General features: G+C 35.0%; 1 protein-coding gene across 3 annotated transcripts in view; it reads left to right on the forward strand.

Moving 5' to 3' along the window:
* AP1AR (adaptor related protein complex 1 associated regulatory protein) overlaps positions 1-23,210 on the forward strand; it is a 37,999-nt gene extending 14,789 nt beyond the window's left edge. The window contains exons 1-10 of one of the 3 annotated variants that reach the window (XM_030798098.1): positions 3,740-3,768; positions 6,682-6,730; positions 8,211-8,237; positions 10,953-10,978; positions 13,951-14,047; positions 16,154-16,252; positions 18,159-18,217; positions 18,884-18,957; positions 19,738-19,866; positions 21,294-23,210. In XM_030798098.1, the coding sequence (XP_030653958.1) occupies positions 18,924-18,957; positions 19,738-19,866; positions 21,294-21,559 (429 nt within the window). In that variant the 5' untranslated portion in view covers positions 3,740-3,768; positions 6,682-6,730; positions 8,211-8,237; ... (3 more) ...; positions 18,159-18,217; positions 18,884-18,923 and the 3' untranslated portion in view covers positions 21,560-23,210. Of the gene's footprint in view, positions 1-3,739; positions 3,769-6,681; positions 6,731-8,210; positions 8,238-10,952; positions 10,979-13,950; positions 14,048-16,153; positions 16,253-18,158; positions 18,218-18,883; positions 18,958-19,737; positions 19,867-21,293 lie in introns of those variants that run through there. The other 2 variants (XM_030798096.1, XM_030798097.1) reach the window with 2 other exon arrangements.
* Positions 23,211-27,253: the final 4,043 nt, after the last annotated feature.

Consider the following 27,253-nt stretch of genomic DNA (forward strand, 5'->3'; position numbering starts at 1 on the left):
AAATACATAATAATTTTGTTTGGGCAACCACATTGGTGATTTCATCATGTCCCAGGCTCTCACCTTCAACCTTGTGGGTCAGGTGAGAAAACCAAGGTAAATTTAATAATTTAAAATGAGAAATGTAACTGTCAAGGAACTATATAGTACTTGTGTCTTTAGGTAAAGACATTATTTTACTATAAGCATAGAATAACAGGGTGGGAGGTGCTTAGTGAGTGTAGATTCGGAACAAAGAAAGTTAATTATACAATTCAAATAACCCATCACCTTGGAACACTACCATCCACTGGGACCAGATAGCCCAGTTCCTTGAACCAGGAGACTTTCCTACAGACAGTTTGGCTGAAATCTACCAACATTTCTTTCTCTATTTTGTATTCTTCTGTTTCTTCATTTTACACATCTTTTTAAAAATATGATTAACTTCCTTCTCTTTCTTTTAAATCTTACAGGAGCCCTTCTGTTTCCTTAAGTTAACTTAGCATGTGAAGGTAACTGATCCATGATGTATTGTTTATAGCTTTAATTTCTGTTTCCAACTTACTGGGAGATAACTCACTCTTCTTGTATCCCCAAGGAAGAGACTATACTTCCATTTCTCCATATTAGAAGTAAAATCCCTAGAAACAATAGGCATATGTATGTACTGGTAGTAACATGAAGTGTATGTATGGGAGGGGAAAAATTGCTGACATTGCATCTTTGTCTACAGACAACCTTATTGGAACAGCAAAAGCAAGCAAGATAAATTTCCTGGGTGTGAAGAAAAGAAGAAAAGAAAAGTACTTTTACTGATCTGAGATTGAGAAGTAGCTCCAGGGTTAAATATAGGAATACTTTTAAGGAGTTTTTGGACTGATGTTTATATTAACGTTGTAGGTTTCGAATTTGAATAGAGGAGTCTCACCCAGACTCTAACTTTGTATGAATGTCAAGCTCAAGGCATCTAAAAACACAAACCTGCTTCTTTCCCAGGCTTCCTCATCTTGGTAAATAACAAATCCATCCTAATTGTTCAGGCCTCAGAGTTAGGAGATAGCCTTGATTTTTCCTTTTTACAGAAATCCTTATATCTAATACATTGGCAAATTCTGTCAGCCCTGTCTTCAGAATTACTTCTCATTACTCCCACTATTGTTACTGTGATTCAAGCCACCATCATTTCTTCGCTCTACTATTATAATAGCTTTCTAATTGGCCTCTTAAAACACATGTCAGCTTGTCTTTTAAGGATCTTCCAGTGAAGTTCTTACAGCTAATAGATTCTTAAGGAATGATAGAATTTAAAAATCATTGTTTTTATACTCTCTAGTGAAATAATGGAACTGAGTACTGATTATCAACGGATGCTAAAAACCATTTGGTAAAAGCTTGATGTGAAACATTATGATGGATGGATTAGGCTGACATAAATATCCTAACTTACAGGTCATCAGTAAAAGTGAGGCAGGCAAAAATAAAGTTCCTTATGATTTGATTCAATAGCAAGTACCATTAGTGAAGCATTCTTGCCTAAAAAAATTAAACTCAGTATAATCAAGCTTTTAAATCAAATTACTAATTTGCCGGAAATACAGGGGATAGAAGAAAAAGTTAAATAACACCAAGAGGAAAAATACCAGGTAAATCCAGAAAGTGAGAAATTTTGTAGGACAAGTGACACAATTTGTCTAACAAATCAGTGGCATGAAAACAGACACGGGGGCTGGGAAGGGGGCTGATATGGACTAAAAGAGGTGCAAGAGGCCTAACAAGCAAACATACTGTGTGGCTTTTGTTTGATTCTGATTTGAACAAATCATGCATAAAAAGATAATTGGGGAAATAGAAATATAGACTGGACTGGACATTAGATAATATTAAAAAATTATTTTAAATTTTGTTGTATGTTAGCTTTTTTTAAAAAACAGTTCTTAATACTTTAATTAGAGATGCAAATTGAGGTAAGGGTAAGATAACATGTCTGAGATTTGCTGTAAAATACCAACAAAAAAATAAAACAAAAAGGAGTATAGTATAAATGAAACATGATCAGGAAGTAGTAACTTTTTAAGTGCGGTAATGGGTACAGGGGAACTTATCAATCTCTTCTCTATGCTTTTGTGCATATTTGAAAAGGTTCATGATAAAAGTTTTAAAAAACAGAGTGAATGCTAAAGACAAAAATCTCTTCTGTGAGTTCTTATCTAATTAATATTAAAACCTAAAACTCTTCCCATGGTCTATAAAGGCCTGTGATCTGACCCTGGCTATCTCTCAGACCTTATATCCCTTCCTTCTTCATTCCAGCCATTCTGACCCTCTTGCTTTCTTAGAATGTGCCAAGTAGAGTTTTGCCTCAGAGCTTTTGCTTTTGCTTTTCCTCTCTTTAGAATTCTTTTTCTCCAATATCTGTCTAGCTGGCTTCCTCATTTCCTTGGGGCTTTTGTTCTGCTTTTGCTTTAACCAAGAAGTCTGCCTTGACCACCCTACATAAAATAACCTCCTGGCCGGGCGTGGTGGCTCACGCCTGTAATCCCAGCACTTTGGGAGGCTGAGGCAGACAGATCACCCGAGGTCAGAAGTTTGAGACCAGCCTGACCAACATAGAGAAACCCTGTCTCTACTAAAAATACAAAAAATTAGTGGGGCATGGTGGTGCATGCCTGTAATCCCAGCTACTCGGCAGGCTGAGGCAGGAGAATTGCGTGAACCTAGCAGGTGGAGGTTGTCGTGAGCCAAGATCATGCCATGGCACTCCAGCCTGGGCAACAAGAGCGAAACTCCGTCTCAAAAAATAAAGTAAAATAACCTCCCTCCTCCAATCACGATCCTCACTTACTCCAAGGTACTTTTCTTTAAAAAAAAAAAAAAAAAAGTATAGGCTTGGTGCAGTGGCTCACGCCTGTAATCTCAACACTTTGGGAGGCTGAGGTGGGTGGATCACCTGAGGTCAGGGGTTTGAGACCAGCCTGGCCAAAGTGAAACTCCGTCTGTACTAAAAATACAAAAATTAGCCGGGTGTGGTGGTGGGTGCCTATAATCCCAGCTACTTGGGAGGCTGAGGCAGGAGAATCGCTTGAACCCGGGAGGTGGAGGTTGCAGTGAGTCGAGATCCAGCTACTGCACTCCAGCCTGGGTAGGAGTGAGACTCTGTCTCAAAAAAGAAATATATATATATATAATTTTTATAGATTTAGGGGGTACAGCTGCAGATTTCTTACCTGTATATATTGCATAGTGAGATACCATCTTGTGCCAGTCAGAGTGGCCATTACTGAAAAGTTAAAAAGCAATAGATGTTGGCGAGGATGTGGGGAAAAGAGGACACTTAGCCACTGTTGATGGGAATGTGAATTAGTACAAACTTTATGGAAAACAGCATGAGGTACTTTTATTTCATGGCAGTTACTATCATCTGATGCATTTATCTATGTGCTTATTATCGTTCATTCCCAAATTGTTAGCTCCAAGGTGGCAGTTGTATTGCCAGCATCTAGAACAGTGCCAGGCACTTTAGAAGTACTTGATAAATATTTGTGAAATAAAAGTGTAAATATTTATGAAATAAAAGTGTAAAACTTGACTTAAGGTTTAATAGCTGAGTACTTCCATTCCTTTCCCCAGTTGTTCCGCTTACCCTTCACTTACATTCTCATCCTTACCTAGGAGCAAGTAGTGAAGGATTGATTGCGAAGGATTGATTGCCAAGAGCCTCATCGAGAACAAAACTGAAGGAAAGAACAGAAAATGCAGGATAGTTTATTATAGGAAACATTGTGAAAGGTATATTCCAAATTTGCTAGGCTTTTAAGCATCCAATAATATGGAAAGATTTGAGTTTTCATTTTTCATTTCTTAATAGCTGTCCGAAATCTGAAATGGTCCTTTCAAACCATTAGAAAGTTGGCTTTCTAATTATTTTTAAAACATATATATTACGTAGAATATAGAAAAGTATGTGAAAAGTTATGGTTTTATATGGCTGGAAGTTGGCAAAATGTCAGTGACTGAATTTAATACATCACATGTCTGAGGGTCCTATTCAGTCATCAATAATGTTTGAACAAGTAAACATAATTCAAGAATACTTGAATAAGTAACTTAATTCATGAAATATATACATATTATGTTTCTTGGTATTTTCAGATAAGTCACAGGATAAAGCTCCCCTGATAAAAATGTTGACCCTGAGTTTGCCAAATTGAATATTTACTTTATCAGTATAATCTTAGCTTTTATTGTGGTAGGAGTCAAGATATGCATTTTGTGAACAAAGTCTCAATCTAATCCATTTTAAAAGGAAAGCTTGAATTTCTTCCCAAATATATTTTGCTTTTCTCTTTATCTTGTTTTATTTATTGCTATTCTTAATTTACTCCCTTGTCATATCACTTATATTCGTGTTTATTAATCAGGACTTTGTGGGGGACAAAAGCCCAGTTAAAACTATCTTAGGCAAAGGGTAGAATTTATAATAGGGATGTTAGGTTTCTCAACTAATAACCAAACCATGAGCAAGGTGGGATGCATCTGGTTCTTAGGGATGATTTTAATGCCGTCAGAGCACTCTTTCAGTTGACTTCATTCCTCTCATTGCGCATTGTCAAAGCATATTCCCCAGCAACTCTCTAGAACTCTCAGAAGGATATTGTCTCTCCCTGCTCAGTTTCTGTGTAACCCTGAACCAGTCAAATGAGGTGTGAAGGATTGACTGATTCTAGCTTAGTCAGATACTCAGGGATTCAGAGTCGTGTGAGAACGTGAGTGTCCTCACTATAGCTGGCTGTGAATAGAGGGGACAGAAAAGGGAGATATTTACAATAGATAACACTTTTGCCTGCTACTAAAGTTAGTTTGTATTATCTGTATAATTAGACCGGAACATGGTGTTCTGCCATCTAATACAAATGTAGTATAACAGTTACCTTGGTTTCGACAGTGTTCTACTTAGCTTTGGGCTTTGCCACAGCAGTGAAGTCATACTGATGGCTCCTATTGATAGTATTACTGAGCTTTATTTCTAATTATTCAGCTGTACCACTCAGTAAACCTGGAGGAGAAAACAGATTAATCAGAAACAGATTCTTCATTCAGGGAAGATAGTGATGGTTGCAGGGAGAGAAGCATATAGCACTGTAAGCAGGAATCCTAATGCCAGAACCCAGTGCTACTACTGAAGGTTCAACTCATTTCTGTATTTGTTTGAGAAATAAAGGAGAGAGAAGAGTGGAGGCACTAGATAGAGGATTAAGGGTATTGCATTTATATTGGATATAGTCCATGAAATCTGTGGAATTGTAATACCAAATTATTTGCTTTTTACCAATGATCTTAGTGGGCAATAACACAGATTTGCATCTGTCAGCAGGTAAAGATTATAGCAGGAAAAATAGTTCCCATAATTTCATTGCTATTTTTTTCCTTCAGTCATGATATGGCATTCTCTCACTAAACCTTCATCCACACACATACACATAATACAAAGAATTCTGCACTTTGGGAGTCCCAGAATTACTTGAGCCCAAGAGTTTGAGACCAGGCTGGGTAACCTATTGAGACCTCGTCTCTACAAAAAATAAATGAAGCCAAGCATGGTGGTGCATGCCTGTATTACTAGCTACTGGGGAGGCTGAGGCAGGAGGATCACTTGAGCCAAGGAGTGCAAAGCTGCAATGAGTCAGGATTGCGCCACCGCACTCCAGCTTGGGTGACAGAGTAAGACCCTGTCTCCAAAAAAGAAAGAAAAGCAAAATAATTCTGACCTGTCCTAACCCCAGGATTCTTCCTGTTTCTTAAAAGTGTGCTTTCTGTCCATGAATCCTGATGCTTTAGGAACACTTAGTACAAATTTGGATACCCATTGTATGGGGGTGGAGTTCTCCATCAGTTTTGGCAGCTGTAACAGGAGCCACATTATGAATGAAAGTCTCATAATCTCCTGGCACTTCCAGTTACAAAGGACTGTGAGTGGCCCTGTCCTGGGATGCCAGCTTGGATGCTTTAGTACTTAGAATGTAGACATATCTTTGGAGAAGATATAATAAAGAAGATTCCTATTTGACTACATGTAAGTTTAATAGGAGCAGAAAAGAATGATTAAAATAAAGTCAATATTTGGCCCTAGTTGGAAAAAATAATGTAATGGATTGTTTGATTGACATGTATATGCATTGTTTTTCTCTTTTATTTGTGAGGGCATGGGAAGATAACAAAGTCTCGAATAAAGATACATGATTCCACCACCAAAGATAACTACTCATAGCATATTGACATATATACTTTTGGATACTTAATGTTTTGTGTATTTTTAACAAAATTGAGAACATATTCTTTTTATATATTATTTAACACATCAGTATTTTTAATGAGGTACTTTTCTTGATGTAGTAAAAATAATGAGATACATTTTAAAATGTATTCTCAATGTAGTAAATATAGTAAATTAATTATTACAGATTTAGTAAATATTAGTGCCAATAGAAAGAAATATTGGTTGACTAAACAAAGTCATAATGAAGTTTAAAAATCTGTACTTTTTATATTCTTAGGTAAATTTTGTTGTTCTTTTTTTATAAATATAACTATATGTTAGAGAGTTTAAAGTTGCTCTTGAGGAAATAAATGTTTTTATGCTATATATTAATTCAATCTTAGAGTTAATTGTGTTTTTTAAAGTTATTCTGTTTGCCTTCCCAGATCCAAGTATTTTAGAACATGCTCAAGAGGTGAGCACTTAACAATAGAGGTAAGTAGTCGTTAATTTGATTGGATTAAAAGTGCCTTCAGAAAGGCGGAAGGGGCTTTTTGTTGTAAAGAGGGAAAGATCTGGACCCAAATTTAGAATGGACTGTTTATATTTCAATATTATTCATGTTAGTGAACATTGAAAGAGTTGGAGCAGTGAGGGAAGGAATGAGTAGGAAGAAGTTTGCAGAGGATTATGGTTCTGTTTTTCTAATAGCTTTTTCCCCCACCCTACGTAAGTCAGGGAGAAGGTACTCTTCTGTCAGTAAGAGTGGCTCACTAGGGCAGTGGGTATAATGAGAGGTGGTTGGCCTGCCCCAGCAGGGAGGAGTCCAGAAACAAAGCAGGAAGTTGAGTTTAAGCAACTCCACAGCAGAATCACTGAGTCACTTTTTCTTTGAATGTAAAATATAATAATAGAAACTACCATTTATTCCTTACCTACTATAAACTAGCCACTCCACCATACAAATGAAGAATGTCATCACAACTCTGTTGTAGACAGGTGGTGGTCACCCTGTTTCATGGATGAAAAATCAGAGGCCTAGACAGATGGAGAAATTGGGCTAATTACCTAAATTCTAGTCCAAACTGCCTATCTCCAAAGCTTGAACACTGTACTTTATGGCCTTCTATATTAATAAGGAACATGTGTAAGGCAGGAATTAGATATTTAAAAATCACAAACCAATACAAAAATAAGATAAAGATAATAACTTTAACAGTTTTATTCTTTTTTTAGAGAGATTCCTTAATTTTCTAAACCTTTTGAATTCATTGTTTCCTCTCAATCTTTAAGCCAAACAGTGTTAACAATAAAACACCTTTTCTTTCAGGTGGTTACTTATCAAGTTATTTATATTTAAAATACAAACATTTTAGTGATATAATAGTAATGACTTTTATTAGGTCACTGACATAATAGTGTTAATAACATTATGATCAAACGGTTTACATTCCTGTCTCTAGAAAGACATTGTATTTGGGGATAGTAACTGCCATTTAGTAGATTTTCAATAAATAACTGTATGAATGAATAGATGAATAAATATAAACATGTAGGGAAATTCTTATTTGGTATCTTTTAGTCCCCATTCTTTGAATAATTTTCCTTCTTATGACATTTGTTCTGAAGTCAAGTGAAGTGGAATATTCTGGTAGCATGGAATTAAATTACTTGTATGAAATATTCAGTTCAGATCAAAGTTTTAGTTCTGATTTATGTAGAAAATTGCTATAATTCTCCTGTTTGATTTTCATTCATAGAAAGTCATAAATTAAAATAGTATATGCTTGCCTTGGCCGTTTTGTAGAACTTTTAAATATATCAAATGAAATGATGTATTAAAGAGGCATTTGAATTAAATAGCTTACAAATATAAAGGTATATTATTTTTAAGTGAAAAAAGTAACATAATTTCTTGTGAGATGTATACCTAAGACAAATATTCCTCTTAACACTTACTTTTTTGTCCTTTCAGTTTGAGAATCTAGTAGAAAGTGATGAAGTAAGTATTTCCATAATAGTACAAAACTTGTATTTGTTTTTCTCATTAATCATCTCATTAGTTCTAACAATTATGTTTACAATTTTTATTATTTTTGTTTTAGAATTTTTATTTTCTGGTTTTTATTTTTACTTTTTAGTTCTTTATTATTTCCTTCTTTTACTAATTTATATTAGAAAATAATTCTGAATTTTTTTTTACTAAGATACACTATACACACACACAGGATTTAAAGCATTATACAGAAACCCGAGGAACTTCAGAAAGTTGTACTTCTAATATTTCTAACCTCTTGCCATTAGGTAGGTAAAATACCTCACAATCCAGAGTAGACCCATTGTTTGTTGGTGTTGTTGTTGCTGTTGTTTTCTTTTTAAGAGACAAGATCTCCCTATGTTGCCCAGGCTGGACTCAAAACTCCTGGGCTCGAGCAGTCCTCCTGCCTCAGCTGAGTAGCTGGGACCATCGGTGTGTACCACTTCATCCAGCTTTGGAGTAGGCCTATTCTTTATGGTTTTCATAGATTCTGATGTCAGATTTTCTACATGTTTATTCTGCAGTTTCTGACTTTAGCCATCATCTCTTTTATCAGTTATTCTTTATGTTGATTTTCTACATTTCATCTCATAAAACTCAGCAAGTTTTAAGATGCTTCTCAAATACAGAAGTGTTAAAAATGAGAAGGGAGTGCATTTTAGAATCAGCAAAATGTGGTGTATATTTCAACATTTGATCTTAGTCAAAAGGCTAAGAAGCATTTCTTATGCATTGGTATAGTTAGAACTTTAGTTTGTATGCTAATTTGCAACTTCACTAAATTAATTGTGTATGTTTCTGCAAATTACTTAACCTCCCTGGGCCTACTTTCTACATCTTTAAAATTGGTTAGACTAGAAGAACACTGAAAGTTGACACTTTGTCATTTTTGTTTTCTAGGGAAAGAAGAAAATGTACTAATCTTTTCCTTTAAAAATGTATTCTTTAGTCCAGCCTTTCTCAGAGTATGTATAGAATACTAGTCTCAGAATGTAAATTAGCATGTAAAAGATTCTGAGATAAACTAGAATGTTAAACTGAATTATTTAAACTTGTTCAACTCAGCTCTTCGTAAATTAACGTGGGTAAAAATCCTTTTTTAAAATAATAATACATATTTTTCATCTGATAGGACACATTTTGGAAACTATTTTAGCCCTTTATTCTCCCAGTAAAATATCATTCCATTTCATAGAACTTATTTCTTTTCCTTCGCAAAGGTCACTTTTGTCTTCATGTCTTTCTCTTAAAAAGTTTAAGCAAACACTGGACATGATATTTTTAAAGCATCTGACAAGTGTTAAAAGTAAGCATTCTTTCAGCCTCCAGTAGAATTCATCCCAGCATCATAACACTTTTCAAGAGAACTTGTGATTCCATGGATTTTCCTAAGATGCTTTTTGTTTGGTTGGCTGAGGATTTTTTTGTTTATTTTTGTTTTTGCTAACCCCTCTTCTCCTCTCTCATTTATTTTGTGTTTGGTTTAGCTGAATGTAATCCTGTTTTGTAGTGCTACTTTCTAAACTAATGTGGACCATTTGGAATTTTATTCCTGCTATTATATTTTAACTTTCAGATATGAATAGTTTAAATGTGTAAGAAATAGGCATAAACCTGAATAAATCTTGAAAATAGTTATGCTTTGCTTTGAAGTAAAAAACTACAGATAATTTCATAACCTTGTGAAAGAAAACAAAAAGTTGATTCTCATTATTGTAATTATGTTTGATAAAGTTGCTGTAAATGCTAAATTAGTGAATGCTGAAGCATTACTGCAGGGGAAATACAAGGTTAGTTTCCTGCAAGCCTCTGATCACAACATGTTCATCAACCAATCAGTATATAGCCTCATTCAATGTGTGTTTCTGTGTAAGACACTGTATTAAACATATATTATTGATTCATTAACTTTGAACTCACAGCCAATAGCACAAACTCATGCTTGTGTGAAGCTTACCTAACACACATATTTTCCCCATAACACACATCATAGCTTTCTTGGACTTTAGGAATACTGGAATACTTAGAGGTCATTTTAAACAGAAATCACCAGCAAAAAAGCATAAAAATGCAAACAATGTGGCATTGAATAGACTGTAGAAAGGATACTTGTTTATAGCATGAGAGCTGAAACAAGAAAGCAGAGTGTCTGTTGCCCTGTTCTACCTCATCTGGGAATGTGCGTTGCTGAGCAACTCAAAATTTTTACTGCTCCATGCCTGTCCTTGAATGACCAAGAAAGCTCAAATATTGATTTTGTGGTTACAAGTAAATTTTCCAAGTAGGCAAATTTGCAAATACAGAAACTGCAAAAAAAAATGAGGATCAACTTAATATAAATGAGAACATAGAGAATATGTTGTCTAATACCATCCTGACTCCAGTTCATTTGGTATATAACAAATATTTGTTAAAAAAAATTAAGAAATGTCCAGCAAATGGTTTTATGTAATTAAGCTAGATAGTAAACTAAATTTTGCTTTGGAGAAGTAGCAAAATTTTAAAGCTTTTTGTTTCAAATATTTTTAATAGTGAAATATATTTAATAGTGAAATGTATTTACTCTGAGAAAAAATGGGTAAGTTGAAAGTATTTCGATTAAATAAAAATTGTATTGGTTACTTTAAATAGAAGTTAACTAATGAATTTGTTTTAATTGTTTAATTAATTTTTATACAGGGGGAGAGCCCAGGAAGCAGTCATAGGTAAGGCTTTGTTAAAAAAAAAAAAAAAAAAAAAAAAAAAAAAAACTTCTATGCGAACTGGAAGAAAACTCTCTTAAGAAGTCAGGCTTTATCATTTGCTTGCTTTGAGACATTAAACAGTTTACATTTCAGAACTTTTAGATTTTTCTTTCTATAAGATTGAGACAAATATTATATATCTCAAAAGACTTTTGAATATTAAAGAATTTAATGTAAGTGCCTAGATGCTTTCCTGTTGTACCTGTTACATGTTTTTTAGTTTTCTTAAAACTGTTTAATATTGATAAGTACATTTCTTTTAAATTTTTTAACTTTATTACCCCTTTCCTTCCTTATGCATTCTAAAACTTGTTCTACTAAATTTTTTCACATCTTTTAATAGTAACTAAAACCCTATACTATAATTATTTAAGCAGCTTTTAAATATTTTATTAAAATTGCATGTGTTACTTAATGAAGTATCTTTACGTCAAAAGAGCATTCTTAATTTCAAGAGAATATTTTTCATATACAATGTTATATTATGAACAAATAATCCTTACTTTTTTTAGTTTAGCAAACATTTATTAAGCAACTATCATGTGCCAAGCACCGTGCTAGACACTGGGATTTTAAAAATCAGACATTGTCTCTCCATTAGAAGAAAGAACATCCTGGTCTGGGAGATAGATTCTCAAGATGACTAATATCAATATGAGGTAGGGAAAGCAATTAAATAGTGATTATAGAACACTCTAGGGAACCCTAGAGAAGAGGCTGTTTGCCCAAAACAAAATCCAAGAAGACATTTTTAAGGGGATAACATCTGGTGTTGATTTTTGAAAGGTTGGTTAATGCTAACTATCCTGGCAGAGCAGGAGGGCATTAGAAATTGCATAAGCAAAGTGAGAGAATTCATTGTAAAGGGGCACAAGGAAAGTATGTGAGGTGATGGAAGTGTTATATATCTTGCTTCCAGTGGAAGTTACATGAGTGTATACAATTATCAATACAACTTTATGAACTGAACACTTAAAATCTATATTTCATTTTATTTAAGTTATACTTCAAAGAAAAAATTTTAAAGCCCTAATATATAACTAGGGCTAGCAGAAGTTAGAGCTGGAGGGACAGAAGTAGGAGATAATACCTATAAATGGCTAGTTAACCATGATAGTTATCAAGATCACCTAACTGAGGTGGGGGTTTGGGGAGAGGTGGAGCATGGTGAGAGAGCAAGGATCTGAGGATTGACTAGGCGGACACTAGAAGAGGATTCTGAAGATGACCAAGAAGTAGTAGGCAAAAAGAAGAACCAGGAGAGCTTGGGAAGCCAAGGGAGGGGAGACAGACAGACAGATGGGAATGGTTAACACTATCCCATGAAACTGAGGTAGTAAGATAAGGACTTAAAATTGTCTATTGTATTTGGCAACATAGAAGCCATTGATTACCTTTGCTAGAGTTATTGGAGTTATGGGAGCAGAGGTAGACTGCAGCGAGTTGACAAGTAAATGGGAGGTAAGGACATGAAGACAAGAGAAGAACAGTAGTTAAGAACAAGAGCTACACTACCTGGGGTTAAGATTCTAGCTTTGCCACATACTATATGACTTACTTAGCCATACTCTTAATCTGTCTTCGTTTCACTTCCCTCATATGTATAATCCTTATATCTACCTTGGAGGGTTGTTGTGAGGATTACAATTTGCTAATATATGTGAAGCATTTAGAAGAGAGCCAGGCACATAGTAAGTGCTAGGTATGCTGACTATTGATATTATACATTTAATTTCAGGACTTGGCTAAAAAAAAAGAGGGAGCAGTAGCTTGAGATAGATACAGGTCAAATGGAGGTTTTTTTCTTAGTTTCTTCTTCCTTCCTTCATGTGGAAGAGAGGTGCAAACAGACAAAAGGAATAGGTTAAAGGTAAAAGAGAGGTAGTAATTGATAGAACAAGGTCCCAGAGAACTCCCTGGAGTGGGGCAGGAGAGATGGGCTCAATGGTGAATGAGTCAAGAGTGTAAATGTAGTAGGTGACTCTGAACAAGTTAAGAACATTCCTCTTTAGAGGATGGTGAGGAGAATAGGAAGGATATATGTAAGTAAGTGGGGGTTGCCACAAAGTTGGGGCGATTCATGGTTGATACTCCTCATTTCTTGGAGTGAAATTGCCTTTTAAGATAAAGTATGAATAAGGAACTTGAGTATGTGAAGATTTTTAATTTGGTAGTGTAGGATATGTGAAGGAGTTGCCACATATATATAAAAGGACTACTGCTGGGGGCCGAGTGCCAAATTGATGTCAGGTTTTCTCTAGCAGCCTGAAACAGAAAGGGCTGAACATGGAAATGACCCACGGTCAGAATGTGAGTAAACCGAGTGAATATGGAATAATGATAGGAGTGCAAGAAGGTGAGTATGTTGGTAAGAAAGTAGTTCAGATCTGCCTCGGTGTCCATATTGGTTGTAAGTGAAGCAAGGCCAGAAGATGACTGGGACAGATAGACTGGGAGAAAAGGGAAGGATGAAGGGCCTGGGGAAGTCAGAGTGATTAAGCAGGATAAAATAGGAGGATTAAGAAGAGTTCAAGAATGGCATGAGGGCTGAGATTAGTGTGTAATAATAGTACACTGATGTTTATATTTTATGATGAGCATTTTAGGATATGGTTTGGGGTATATACCCATAGGTCAGATGGCTGAAGCAGAGCCAGATGAAGGTAAATAAAATCCACATTTCTTAAAAGGTGGCTGTAATGCTTTAAAAACTATTCTGATATTGTATCATCTTACCAGTTTATATACTAGAATAATAGCAAGTGTTAGAATGTATACTTTTTACTCTTAACAACTGAAGTTGTAGAAAATTGCTTTAACATTTTTAACAGCAAAATTTGAGAATTTCACTGGCTTTTTGAGTGTTTTATTTGGACTTAGACTCATCAGAAGTTTTTGTTTTTTCTTTTTCTCCTCCTCCTTTTTTTCTCTAGGCCTCTTACTGAGGAAGAAATTGTTGACCTAAGAGAAAGGCATTATGAATCCATTGCTGAAAAACAAAAAGATCTTGATAAGAAAATTCAAAAAGAGGTAAATTGTCTTTTATATTGCTTAAGTACATGTTATCATAAAGAGAGAGTTGTCATTAAATAATATATTGTGTAGAGTCTTTGAACCTATATTTCGATATATACAGATGAATATGTTTTAAGAGTTAAATCATTCCAGCCTATTATAATTTCTTTTAGTTTGGCTTAATTTATCAGAAATCATATGCTGCCAAAAAATGGAGATAGTACATTCTTTTAAAAATAATTTCCTAATTCACAAAGTAGGAACTCTGGCAAGAATATGCACCTTGGTATTTAAAACCAACTTTTAGAGCAGGTTCACATTTGTAATCCCAGCACATTGGGTGGCCGAGGCAGGCGGATTGCTTGAGCCCAAGAGGTTGAGACCAGCCTCAGCAACATGGCAAAACCCCGTCTCTACAAAAAATACAAAATTAGCTTGGTATGGTGGTGCATGCCTGTGGTCCCAGCTACTTGGGAGGCTGAGGTGGGAGGATTGCTTGAGCCAGAGAGGTCAAGGCTGCAGTGAGCCAAGATCATGCCATTGCACTCTAGCCTGGGCAGTAGAGTGAGACCCTGTCTCAAAAAGGAAACAACAACAATTTTAAAAAATTACCCGGTTTCACAATAAGTGGTTTTTTGAAGAGTTTTTGTCTTGGTGTATTTGTTCTCAGAGAACCAAGTACTTATAATCATAAGTGTTGAAGTTATTTAATGTGTTTATTGAAATGGCCTGTAATTATGGTTTGCACCTACTAAACTAAATGGAATTATTCATATTCCGCTGCACATTTAAAATTTTTCTGTTTAAGACCGGGCATGGTGGTCATAGTTCCAGCACTTTGGGAGACCTGTAGTTCCAGCACTTTGGGAGACTGAGGTGGACAGATCACTTAAGCCCAGGAATTTGAGACCAGCCTGGGCAACATGATGAAAACCCATCTCTAAAAAAAATACAAAAATTAGCCGAGCATGGTAGGACGCACCTGTAGTCCCAGCTACTAAGGAGGCTGAGGTGGGAAGATTGCTTGAGCCCAGGATCCTCAAGGCTACGGGAGGTTGAAGGGGAGCCACTACACTCCAGCCTGGGTGACAGAGCAAGACCGTCTCAGAAAAAAAATAAATACACACACACACATACATACATACATATACCTATATTTGTCTGTTTAAAGTGGGTATGGTGGCTCATGCCTATAGTCTCAGCACTTTGGAGGCCAAGATGGGCAGATTGCTTGAGTCCAGGAGTTAAAAACCAGCCTGGGCAACCTGGCAAGACCTCATCTCTGCAAGAAATACAAAAATTCACCCGGGGTGGTGGCGCACGCCTGTAGTCCCAGCTACTCTGGAGGCTGAGGTGGGAGAATGGTTTGAGCCCAGGAGGTCAAGGCTGCAGTGTTGGTGCCATGGTACTCCAGGCTGGGTGACAGAATAACACCTGTCTCAAAAAGAAAAGTATGTTTAGGACCAATTAGTGATTTCAAAAGCATTAACGTAAGCTATACAGTAGCTGTTAATATTAGTCTAAAGAAAAAAATTTGTGTTGAAATTTGATTTTCAAGTTAACTTTAACATACAATAGATATTACTAAAGCAGTTTGTGTGCTTTTATGAATGGCAAGAACTTGCATTTGAAAGTAATTTTTTAATAGTTTGACAGTAATAAAATTAAGGAGACATGTGCATTGATATTAGTTAGATGGGAAGACATGAATTTTGTGAAAGCTGAGTTCACTTTGGTCACAGTGATGTAATTGATCTTAAAGATACTGGATTTATGAGGGCCAAAACCGGCAAACTAGTGAGGGTCATAGGTGTTGGAATGATTGTTTAAAATGAAGATTACTGCATATTCTAAAGAAACACTTCTATATTTATACAGAGTGGATGCTACTGCTTCATAACTCAATTTCTAAGGAATTCTGTAACGTGTTTTATATCCTTTGGGTTATTTTGTAAAAGAAGAAATTTAAACAATTGCAACATTACAATTCTGTTATGCTTTGTAGAGATCAATTATTTTTTAATAATTTATTTTTTGTTTTATAAATAGAAGCATTTTATTTTTAGAGCAGTTAGACAGGTTCTGATTTTTGTTAATCCTTATCGTTTTGTTCATGTACAGTTAGCCTTACAAGAAGAGAAGTTAAGACTAGAAGAAGAAGCTTTATACGCTGCACAGCGTGAAGCAGCCAGGGCAGCAAAGCAGCGAAAGCTCTTGGAGGTGAGGGGAAAAGACCCCAGCATATATTAGGGTTGCTTTTCTCCTTATTTTCTCTGACAAATCTTAGTTGGGACTCTTTTTTTCCTATTCTCAAGGACTTCTTTTTTTAACAGCGAATGTGTTTACCCATATATTCTTAAGAATTTTCAAGGCAAATTAGTCAGTCTTTAACAGCTAGAAATAACATCAGATTACATGCTTGATACTCAATGCTATTTAGTTTAGATTAGCAAATGCTGACTCCTGTTTATCCTAAAGATAAATTTTAGTGCTATAAAATTCAGTATTCTTTTGGAAAAATTAAATGTACTCTTAGAGGGAAAGCATTGCCAAACTAGGCTTTAAATATAATTGGCAAAGCATTTTGTTTTGTGAGGGTTTTTTTTTTTTTAACAGTTTCTTAAATTGCTAGAATTTCTTTTTTTCCTGGAACTGGATAAACTGTGCTATTTTCCCCATAAAGTTATTATTTGTTTCTCATCTTTATTCTTGTGTCCTTGGGAGATTGGGAGTTTGGGTCTTGAGAAATCTTTGGAATATTATCAGAGAAGGCAGCAGATTTACCATATCTTACCATGCTGCATTACCATAATGCCTGCCAGCTATAAGTAACAGACATTTATGGAACCCTAACTGTTAGGAGTAGCAATGTTTTACCTTATTTAATCCTCATAACAATCTTATGAGATAGTGTTTTTAATCCCTGTTTTACAAATGAGAAAACTGAGAGTAGGATATGTTTTGTAATGCTTGAGATCCTACAGTTAATAAGGGCCAGAGCCAAAGTTCAAGCACAACAGTGCTTAGCTGGTATCCTTAATATCTTCCTCCATATTTTGCCTGTTTGGATTCACCTCTGTAGTGTTAATTGAAGTAGTATAAAGATCATGTCACATTGTAAAACTTAGAGAAACTGAAATATCATGTCTATCATATTGTTACATGATTTCTATGTGAACTGTGTCCTTCTCCCCCCACCGCCCTTCATTTTTTTCCCTCTCTCTCTCTGTGCTGTTTTAGCAGATTATATGAAGGAATATATTTTCTTTTTAAGTCAGTTCTAAATAATGAACAAGTTTTTAACTTACCTTCTACTAAAAAAAGTATTTTTTGGTTATCATATAGACACTTTTTACTGTAATAGATTATCTGCTGCTTCCCTTTTAAAGACAAAGCATTCCATATGCAGCATCCATATGGGTGATTTCCAGGATTCTCTGAGTTTTTCCTACCCTGGTTTAAATATTTGATGTAGGAACACATTACAGTCTATACAGCACATACTGACACACAGACATACACAGACATCCACCAAGTCATTTGATTTTCATGGGAACCCTGAGTTTGCTAGAGCAGTAATATAGCTATCTGAATTTATAGATGAAGGAACAGTAGGTAAAGGCCATGCCAGGGATACATAGCTAATAGCTATCAGAGCCACAACTCCGACAGTTCTTCTAAATCTTAGTCAATTGCTTTTAGTATTTCTGAGTCAGCTCAGCCAGATCTTATAAATCTGTTGTTTTATTGCTACTTATCTCACCCAGAATAGAACTTCATATATTGTTTTAACTATTCCTTTCCTGCTCCTCATTATTCCAGTTCTTGGGTATACTAAGAATGTTAAGGATATCAGTACATATCTGTTAAAAAAAAGTTATTTTTTAATAACACTATGAATATTCTGGCCACTTCTGGATTATACATAGATAAATTCAGAAAAATTCTTCCCATAAATAAGGGGATATAGAATTGAATAATGATGGATTTAAGGAAAAACATATCAACAAAATAACTTTTTTTTTTTAGAAACTAGAAAAAAGTACTTTTTGGTATTGCTTGAGTGGTTTTAAAATACATAATTTTACAACAGAGTGATTTTTTTTATTACATTATGTTTCCAAAGCAAGAAAGGCAGAGAATTGTGCAGCAATATCATCCTTCCAACAGTGGAGAATATCAAAGGTAAATAGTGAAACATATGCCTCCTTCCCTTTGTGGTAGAACATTTTATTGCTGTGTAGAGCATCGTTCACCTCAAGATGTGTATATACATATTCATGTTTATGTGTTCCCTAAAAATTATTCCTTCTAAAAGACATTGTCTTGGAAGAATACTGAGCACATTTAAGTTGAAACATGATTATTATTCATTTAAACTGACTTTATTGCATTTTTAAGAGTGGTCTCATTTCCCATATAGATGTGATACAATAGCTGAATGCCTTAGGGTGACTTGTTTATACCCTAGTTGTTTGTGTTTTCTTTAGTCCCTCTCTTTCTTATAATAAAGTTTATGTGTGGTCATTTTTTGGAAGAGATATTTCAGTGTCACATTTCCACAAGTATCACTACTCGTTCAAAGAATTTTGTTCATGCTTCATTATTGTAAAGTTGGACTTATGGCTAAGCTTTGGAGATTGGACTTCAGGATTAACCAAAATCTTATTTCCAGTTTCATGTTAGTATTAAGAAAATTAAGAACTATTTTCATTAGGTTATTCTAATTGTACAGCAATTATGAATTTGTATGACATAGGTCTTCAAGCCAAAATGCCATCATTAGCTTAAATATTTGTCATACTGCATCTACTATGAATATATTAAAAAATTATTTCACTTTTATTACAGTTCAGGACCAGAAGATGACTTCGAATCTTGTTTGAGAAATATGAAGTCACAGTATGAAGTTTTTCGAAGTAGTAGTAAGTTTTTAAAAGTATTTTCTGTACTTTTTATGCCACAGTAAACAGATAAGTAGAGATTCTGGCTCTGTTTCTGTAGAAGAACTTTCTGTTCTTAAATTCGTAATTCCCAGATAGGTCAATTTCCTAGGTAGTCATTAATTGTACAACCTCATCTTTTCTTTTTAAAAAGAAGTTGGAGCAAAGAAAAATCTCAGACTATTTCTATAGATCCATATAGGGAGTCAAGCACTCCTTTTTCCATTTCTACTCTGATCCTAACCCTTCTCTTTCCAAAAAAAAGAAAGGAAAGGTGGGAGGAAGTAATAGAAAAGTGTACTTATTTTTTACTTATTACAAATTGACTTATAAGATTAAAATATTTCCTCAGGTTTCAAAAGCAAAAACTCGTATGCTTCCCAATAGTGGAAGCATAGTATGTTAGTGGTTCCTTTTGAAAATATAGGTTGCTTTTTGTTTTATCTTTCTTGTTCATTGTTTTTTGTGCCGCCTTGCAATTGACTGTTAAAGATATTATCTACAGTTAACCATATTTGAAAAGTTTATAATCATTTATATTTGCATGTTTGCTATGCTTAGATGGCAAAAAAAAAGAGAGAAAAGTTTCTTTATACTGTTCCTAACAGAAAATTACCAATAAAATGATTTCCAGAATTATTTCTTATGAAGCTAAAAGCAATAATAATAATATTTAGAGAGAGATAATTGTTACAAAATAAAATGGCTGTTGCCGTAAAAGAGTAGATGAGAGTATTCAATTGTATTTCGTGTATATTCTAGGACTGTCATCAGATGCTACAGTTTTGACACCAAATACAGAAAGCAGTTGTGATTTAATGACCAAAACTAAATCAACTAGTGGAAATGACGACAGCACATCCTTAGATCTAGAGTGGGAAGATGAAGAAGGTATTTTATAATTCACAATTTTACCTGAAAAATTTAACGTAATCTGTGTTGATTTATGTAAATCTACCTTGGTCTTTATTTAAATGGAAATAAATTCAAGGCCTTGAAAAATCATATAAAACTTTTTAGACCGTTATTGTATTGGTGATTATCTCTGTTGATAAAAATTTTTAGAAAATTGCTTAATTTTTAATGTTTCTTTAGATTTAGAAAATAAATGTTAATTTCTTTAAGGTTTTTGTAATCCAAGCCCATGACATTACTCAGTATGAAGGATTACTACCCCCTTGTGGACAGTCCAAAGCCAGAAGTTAAATATAACTACGCTTAGAAATAAATCCACAGAAACAAATCCACCAGATACAGATCAACAAAATTATGTTAGTATCTAGCTTATATTTTTTTCTTATCTATAGAAATAACTTATTTTACTGGGTTGAGTCTTTGTGATTTTTCAAGAGTGACAGACAACGGTGATACAGATTTAAATGTTCTTTTATGATGGGATCTGATCTTTAAGGTCAAAAAAGAAAATCATTAAATGTGTCTAGGAATATTACAATCTCTTTGTGAATCCTAGATTTTAATTCTGTTACCAATGTTGATTCTGTACTTACAGATTCAAATTTCTTTTCTGTCCTGTCTCCCTTCCTTCTGCCAGTAAAATGACATTATTTTTTCCTTTCAAGATTATTGACATTTTCACTTTACCAATTTCATTTTGTTCAGAATTAGATCTAGAACAATTTCCCATAGAAATATCTCTACTCTGTTGCGGTAGAGTCAGAAGAGCATAATACCACAGACTTTGGAGCCAGACTGAATGGATTAAAATTCTTGCTTCACCACTTTTTAGCTGTGACCTTACTCAAATCACTGAGCCTTTCTGTCCCAGTTACCTCAACTATAGAATGAGAATAATGATAGTACTGTACTCCATAGAGTTGTTGGGGATTAAATCAGTTAATATCTGTGACATATATATCACATTAACTGGAACCTAGTAAATGCTGGAAAAGTACATGTTATCATTAGAGTGATTGTCATTCTCTGGGAAATGAAATTATGTGGGTAGGAAAAGACTTTGGCAGACATACTAACTTGGTCACATAAGACTAATAGCAGTTGAAATCTTCCATCCATTCTGTTTTATTTATGACTCTTCAGGAATTTCATCTTATCAGATAATCAGTGATGCATCAAAACTGCCCTTTGGTGACTGTTAATACTTATTTTTATCTGAGGCATACTTCAGGGTTAGAACCCAACAATTTCCCTTAAGAAGGCCTCCATGGGACTGGGTCTTTAAGTTAATTCACACATCAAGTCTGATAGTTAAATAAAAACTATATTGCTAAACTTGGGAGTTTTTAAATATAGCTTTATTATCTGTTCTGAGATTTCTAAAAACTCTGTTCAAATCATAGGAATGAATAGAATGCTTCCAATGAGAGAACGTTCCAAAACAGAGGAAGACATTCTACGGGCAGCACTTAAGTATAGCAACAAGAAGACTGGAAGTAATCCTACATCAGCCTCTGATGATTCCAATGGGCTGGAGTGGGAAAATGATTTTGTTAGTGCCGAAATGGATGATAATGGAAATTCTGAGTATTCTGGATTTGTAAATCCTGTATTAGAACTGTCTGATTCTGGCATAAGGCATTCTGACACAGATCAACAGACTCGATAGGGTAAAATTATGTGACCTTGTTTATCAGTTATGACCAAATGTTAAAAACCAACTAGAATGTATAAGTGATTGTGCTTAGCCTTTTTGTAAGGGAGACGTGTAAGAAACCGTGTTGTAAATGCTTATTTTATTAGAAAGGAGTAGGGATGATAGGATCTGAATTGATACAGAATTAAGTGCAATTTCATCATCTGCCTTCTGCTTTTCAAGACCAATTTAATGGTCCTGTCATGTTACTGATTAAATTTACTTTAAGTCTTTTCTTTATACCATTTCTGTTTACTATGGTAGATTTCCACTTTCAATTTTTTAAATTAATTTTACTTTGAATGATTTATGAAGCCTATTTCATTGTCTAACTATGAAAAATGTTAAGACTGTTTTGTTAATTCTCAGCAGATGTGAAGGAAGCATGAGGAGGGATCGTCAGATTCAGATTTAGAATAGTGTTCCCTTTTCCAGCATTATTTATTTCTATGACTTCTTTGGATTTTATTATCTAATAGTAAGTACAGTTGATTTGAGTAGATGACTCTAAGAAATGCTGAAGTATCGGCATTACATGTGTTTATTTACATGTCCTAGTATGATAATGTTGATTCAATCTGAACAAAAGATAATATAAAAATAACCCTTCAGAGTTTGGACGTTTCAAGTTGATAATAATAAAAAATAATATTTAAGAAGATATATATATATATATATTTAGTTTTTTCCACTTCATTTTACATGCCACTATATTGACTTTAGTTGATATACAGTATTAAGTTTTTAGGTGCCATTATTTTTAAAAAATTCTATATTTCCAATGAACGATGTTAGATTTTACACAGAACATATTCTCTGCATGATTTAAGACAAGAAAATCTAAAAAGGTAATACGGGTATTTCAAATAAAATCCTTTCTGGTATGAAAGGCTCCATTGATTTTATTAAGCTTTCCTTTACCTTGTAGTACAAGGTGCTTTAATGGGATAGAACTAAGCATATCAATATCTATAACTGCATTTTGTGATAGACAATTAACTGTTCCTTTCTCTAAAATGTATATGTCAATTTAAAAGACCAGGGATAGAAAACACTCCATAATTGCTTTCCTTGATTTTGCTGAGGATTTGGTATGATTTTAGTAAGCAAACTCTTTTCTGGTTTTTCCTTAATGTTTTTAAATTTTTTTTCTCTTGCAGCAATGACAGTGCATGTTCTTATAAATATAGGAAGGTCCAGATATAAATAGTAACCTAAAGTTCTTGCTGTGCTTAAAAAAAAAAAATCATGTGGCCCTTTCAATATTTGAACTGCTAAGCAATGACATCTGTAGTTTTATCTCCTTTTTTATGTCATAGAAATTAATATGATACTTTAAATATGTAAATATAATACATTAGGTAATGCTATTATTTATATCTGTCTTAACATAATTTAAGTTGTAGCTGTGTCTTGGAAATATTTTTAAGGTAATCTATATTCACATTGCCTGTGTTAATGCTTTTTAAAGTTTGTATACATCAGATGTATATTTTTGGTTTGGCATAAGCTACTATTGTAATTTTTCTTGGCTTTTTGTTCATAAAGAATTTTTTGAAGGAATGGTAACAAATGATAATTTACAAATGGTTGTGAATAAACACATTTTTACACTTAAAGGTAATAAGTTATTTGACTGTTATTGGTTTTACTCCATAAACATGCAGGTATTCTGATTCCTGACTTGTAATTATTTTATTAAATCTGATGTGAAGACAAAAGTAAATTAAGAAAGCAAGATGGAACTAGAAAATGTGTTTTAACTGTTAAAAAAAGGTAATGTTTTGTTTTGTGTTTATAAAAAGTACTAGAAATAACTTATTCAGCAAATATTGGAATAGTATTTAATATTATTGGAACTGTGTCTGGTGGGTGTTAGGGACATAGAAGTACAAAGACATATAAGGTCTCTGCTCTTTGCTTACCATTCTGGTGAGAGAGATAGACAATAATATGTAAGAAAATCACAGGTCACAGTTAGAAAATATATAAGATTATAGGACAGAGAGTAACTGGGGGCCAATTGACTACTTCTCATAGGTCAGGAGAATCCTCTCTGAGGAGATAGCTTGGCTAAAACTTAATTGTTTTAAGTTTTAATTGTCAACTTGTTGTTAACTTGGCTAAAACCTAATTGTTAAGCAGGAAACAGTCAAGTAAAAAAGCCTGGTGTGAAGCATTTTATAAGCAAAGGGAATAGCAAGTACAAAGTACCAGAGGTGGGAAAGAGTTCGTTATGTTCTGTGAATAAAAAGACCACTGGGAATGAAGCATCATGAGTGAGGGGGAAGAGTGCTATGAGATGATACTGGAGTGGTAGTTAAGGGCCAGATGATGCAAGACCTTGTAGGCCAAGAATGAGTTTTATTTGATGTGTAATAGAAAGCCACTGACATTTTTTGTAAGCAAGGATGTACAGTCATCATATACACATTTTCAAAAGATTGCTTTAGTTGCTGTCTAGAGAATGGATTGTAAGAAGGCAAGAGTGGATATATAGCACTCCCAATGGAATATAGTGTGCCTTGAGTTTACAATGGCTGTGAAAAGGCAGAGCAGATTTATTTTAGAGGTAGAATCATCAGGATTTTCTGATAGGTTGGATATAACACTAAAGGAAGGGGTAGAATCAGATACTACTGTAGGGGTAACACATCTGGCACGGTGCCATGGCTACCTTGCTCACTCCACGTAGTCCACGTAGGCAAAACAACCACAGTCTGACACAGGTTTTGGTAGAAAACATCGTGATCCTCCCTGGATCCTCCATGGCAAGATAGGCCATCGTAAAGGAGCTGTCAGAGGGCCATTTATCTTGCAAAATACCTCCCTGTCTTGCAAAAGGCTGCCATGAGGCAATTTCTCATCCAACTGGTTTCCAGTGACCTCACTCTCATTCAGGTACAGATACCGACTATAAAAATGTTTAGCTATAGTTTAGAGTTGGCTCCTCAACAGAGCTATTTCTACTTGTCATCTGTCATCTTGTCCCCTTGGCTCATTGTCATCCAGGGACACCCCTAAGGACCAAGGATACAGGGAGCTGACTCCATCCTGATACTGCTTTTGCTGTCTGTGTAAATAATAAACTGTCTCAATCTATTTGGACTCATTGTCTCCCTCCTGGCCAAATCTATAGATGTCTGACAGCCAGCCTAGCAGCTGCAAGTGCCCTTAACTATAACTTCTTGGTTCTGATTTGACTTCAATGTAATGGGAGGAACAGGTTTGGGAAAGTGGGGAAAATGAAAGAGTTCTATTCGAAAAGTTAACTTTGAGGTGTTTATAAGATATTTGGATGAAGATGTCAAGTAGGTGATGGGATATATGTCTGCAGCCCAAGAAAGAGGTCTAGGTTCCAGTTTGGGAGTCATTAGTAGGAAAATGGTATTTTAAGTCGTTAAACCAGCTGAGTTCACCCCTGGGGAGCACATAGAGACGCCCAACTAAGTGTTGACATTTAGAAGTTGGGGGTAGTGAAACAGTCAAAAGAAACATACAGGAGGAATGCAGGAACCAGAGAATAGTGTCACAGGAGCCAGGAAATAAGAGGGCTCAACAATAGCAAATGCTTTGAAAAGAGGTCCGCTGCTTTAGTTGCATTTGGAGACAAGTTATACAAATGAAGGGATGGAAACTGGGGAGTTGGGGATGAAGAATAAAGAACAGCTAATGCAGACACTTTGAAAAGAGAGCAGAGAAGGGTTTTTATTTAAGATACTAGTTTTAGAGTAGATACATAGGCAGATATGAACAGGGCAGGACAGGGCCACAAAGAATGTCAGGGCTGGTGACGGAAAAATCTAACAGGAGACATCTTGAGCTCATAGGCAACAACTTCCCAATAAGAATTTAAGATGGCAGAGTTTGGCCTTCCTCTGGGGACATGTCCAGGCATGCACAGTAAGGGGCAAAATGACAGAGTTTGACGAATATATGACCTTCCCATGGGGCCTGGTGGGGAGCGCTAGCCCAGTAAGGGAAAATTGCCCTAAGAGAGCATGTGCATAACTTCAACCACCAAAAGGCCCTCCCAGATAGTGGCAAACCACTGCACATACAGGGAGGGGAAGAGACGGGGAAAAAAATAGGAAATAATAAATCTCTAAGAGCCCTAAGACAAAGGTCAGGCTGGGTACTCAATCTTTTGATGTCCCCCTTGGTTCCATCCAAGTGTACTTTTTTTTGCTTCAATAAACTCTTGTTTCTGCCTTAAATATACTTCTGTCTCTTGGCTGAATTCTTTCTCACAAGAAGACAAAGATCAAGGACCATGGAGCCTGCCCATACTCACCACTGGTAACACTAGAACTTTTGAAATGATGTATTTTGGAATTATGCCTGCTTTTTTTTCAATAGATAAATATATTTTTCTAGCAGAGGCCAGAGGTTTTGTTTAACTAGGTAAACAAGTCCTAATCATAATTTCTTGAGAATACAGACATCTAAAAAAGATTTTATGTTAAATATGTAGTGTTTTCCTATCTTCATTTATTTGGTATTTCTGGTTAATTATCTGACAATAAGGGAGTTCACAAAAGAAATCTGAGATTCCACATTGAAATCCTAAATGAAAAACAACAACAACAATAACAATAAAAATGGAGAGAAACAGAATCCCTGCATCTGATTCATGAATCCTTAGGAAATATTAAAGGTGAAAATGAAATTAAATTTGGAAAATGATATTAAAAATTGTATGAGTATTATTATTGCAAATTTAAAGATTTATTTCCTCCTACCCAGATATAGTAATGTCCTCTGTAGTTCAGAAATCTTATATGAGACCATTAAAAATGAGGACCTAACTCTGCCCCATGCTACTCAGAGGAACATGTACTGTGTGTAAATGCTGTGGTAAGGAGACTACATACTTTATCTCAGTTGATATTCACAGAGACCCTATGAAGGAGGCACTGTTTAATCCTTGTTTTTCAAAAAAGGAATCTGAGTTATGTCAAATTACAGGAATGGTAGATAAACCCAAGCAGTATGACTCAGAGCCCACACTCAACACTGTACAATTATTTCCAGTAGAAATTAGGTCAGTATTGTTTTGAGAGTTTTGGGGGCTTCAGGAGATTTTTTTGCTTAGCTATTAAAAAGAGTGTGTCTAACCTGGGCGGGTGCAGTGGCTCATGCCTGTAATCCCAGCACTTTGGGAGGCCAAGACAGGCGGATCACCTGAGGTCAGGAGTTCAAGACCAGCCTGACCAACACGGAGAAATCCCATCTCTACTAAAAATACAAAATTAGCCAGGCGTGGTGGAGCATGCCTGTAATCCCAGCTACTCAGGAGGCTGAGGCAGGAGAATTGCTTGAACCCGGGAGGCGGAGGTTGCAGTGAGCCGAGATCACGCCATTGCACTCTAGCCTGGGCAACAAGAGCGAAGCTCTGACTCAAAAAAAAAAAAAAAAAAAAAAAAGTGTCTAACCTAACTTCGGAGGATTAAAAAACTTTAAAGACGCAGAAAGTGATATTATTATAAAAAGGCACTGTGAACTAAGGGGAAATTTCATTGTCACACCTTATTGTGACTGTCTAATCTCAGAAGTTTTCTGTTTTAAAATGTCACTGTTGAGTTAGCTCAGTTGATTGATCATAGTCACAGACTAAACTTCTTGTTCTACTCTTTTCCCCGCTTCTGACTACTGCACTTGAGTAGT

This window comes from Nomascus leucogenys, chromosome 18, assembly GCF_006542625.1.
Source record: "Nomascus leucogenys isolate Asia chromosome 18, Asia_NLE_v1, whole genome shotgun sequence".
Lineage (NCBI taxonomy): Eukaryota > Metazoa > Chordata > Mammalia > Primates > Hylobatidae > Nomascus > Nomascus leucogenys.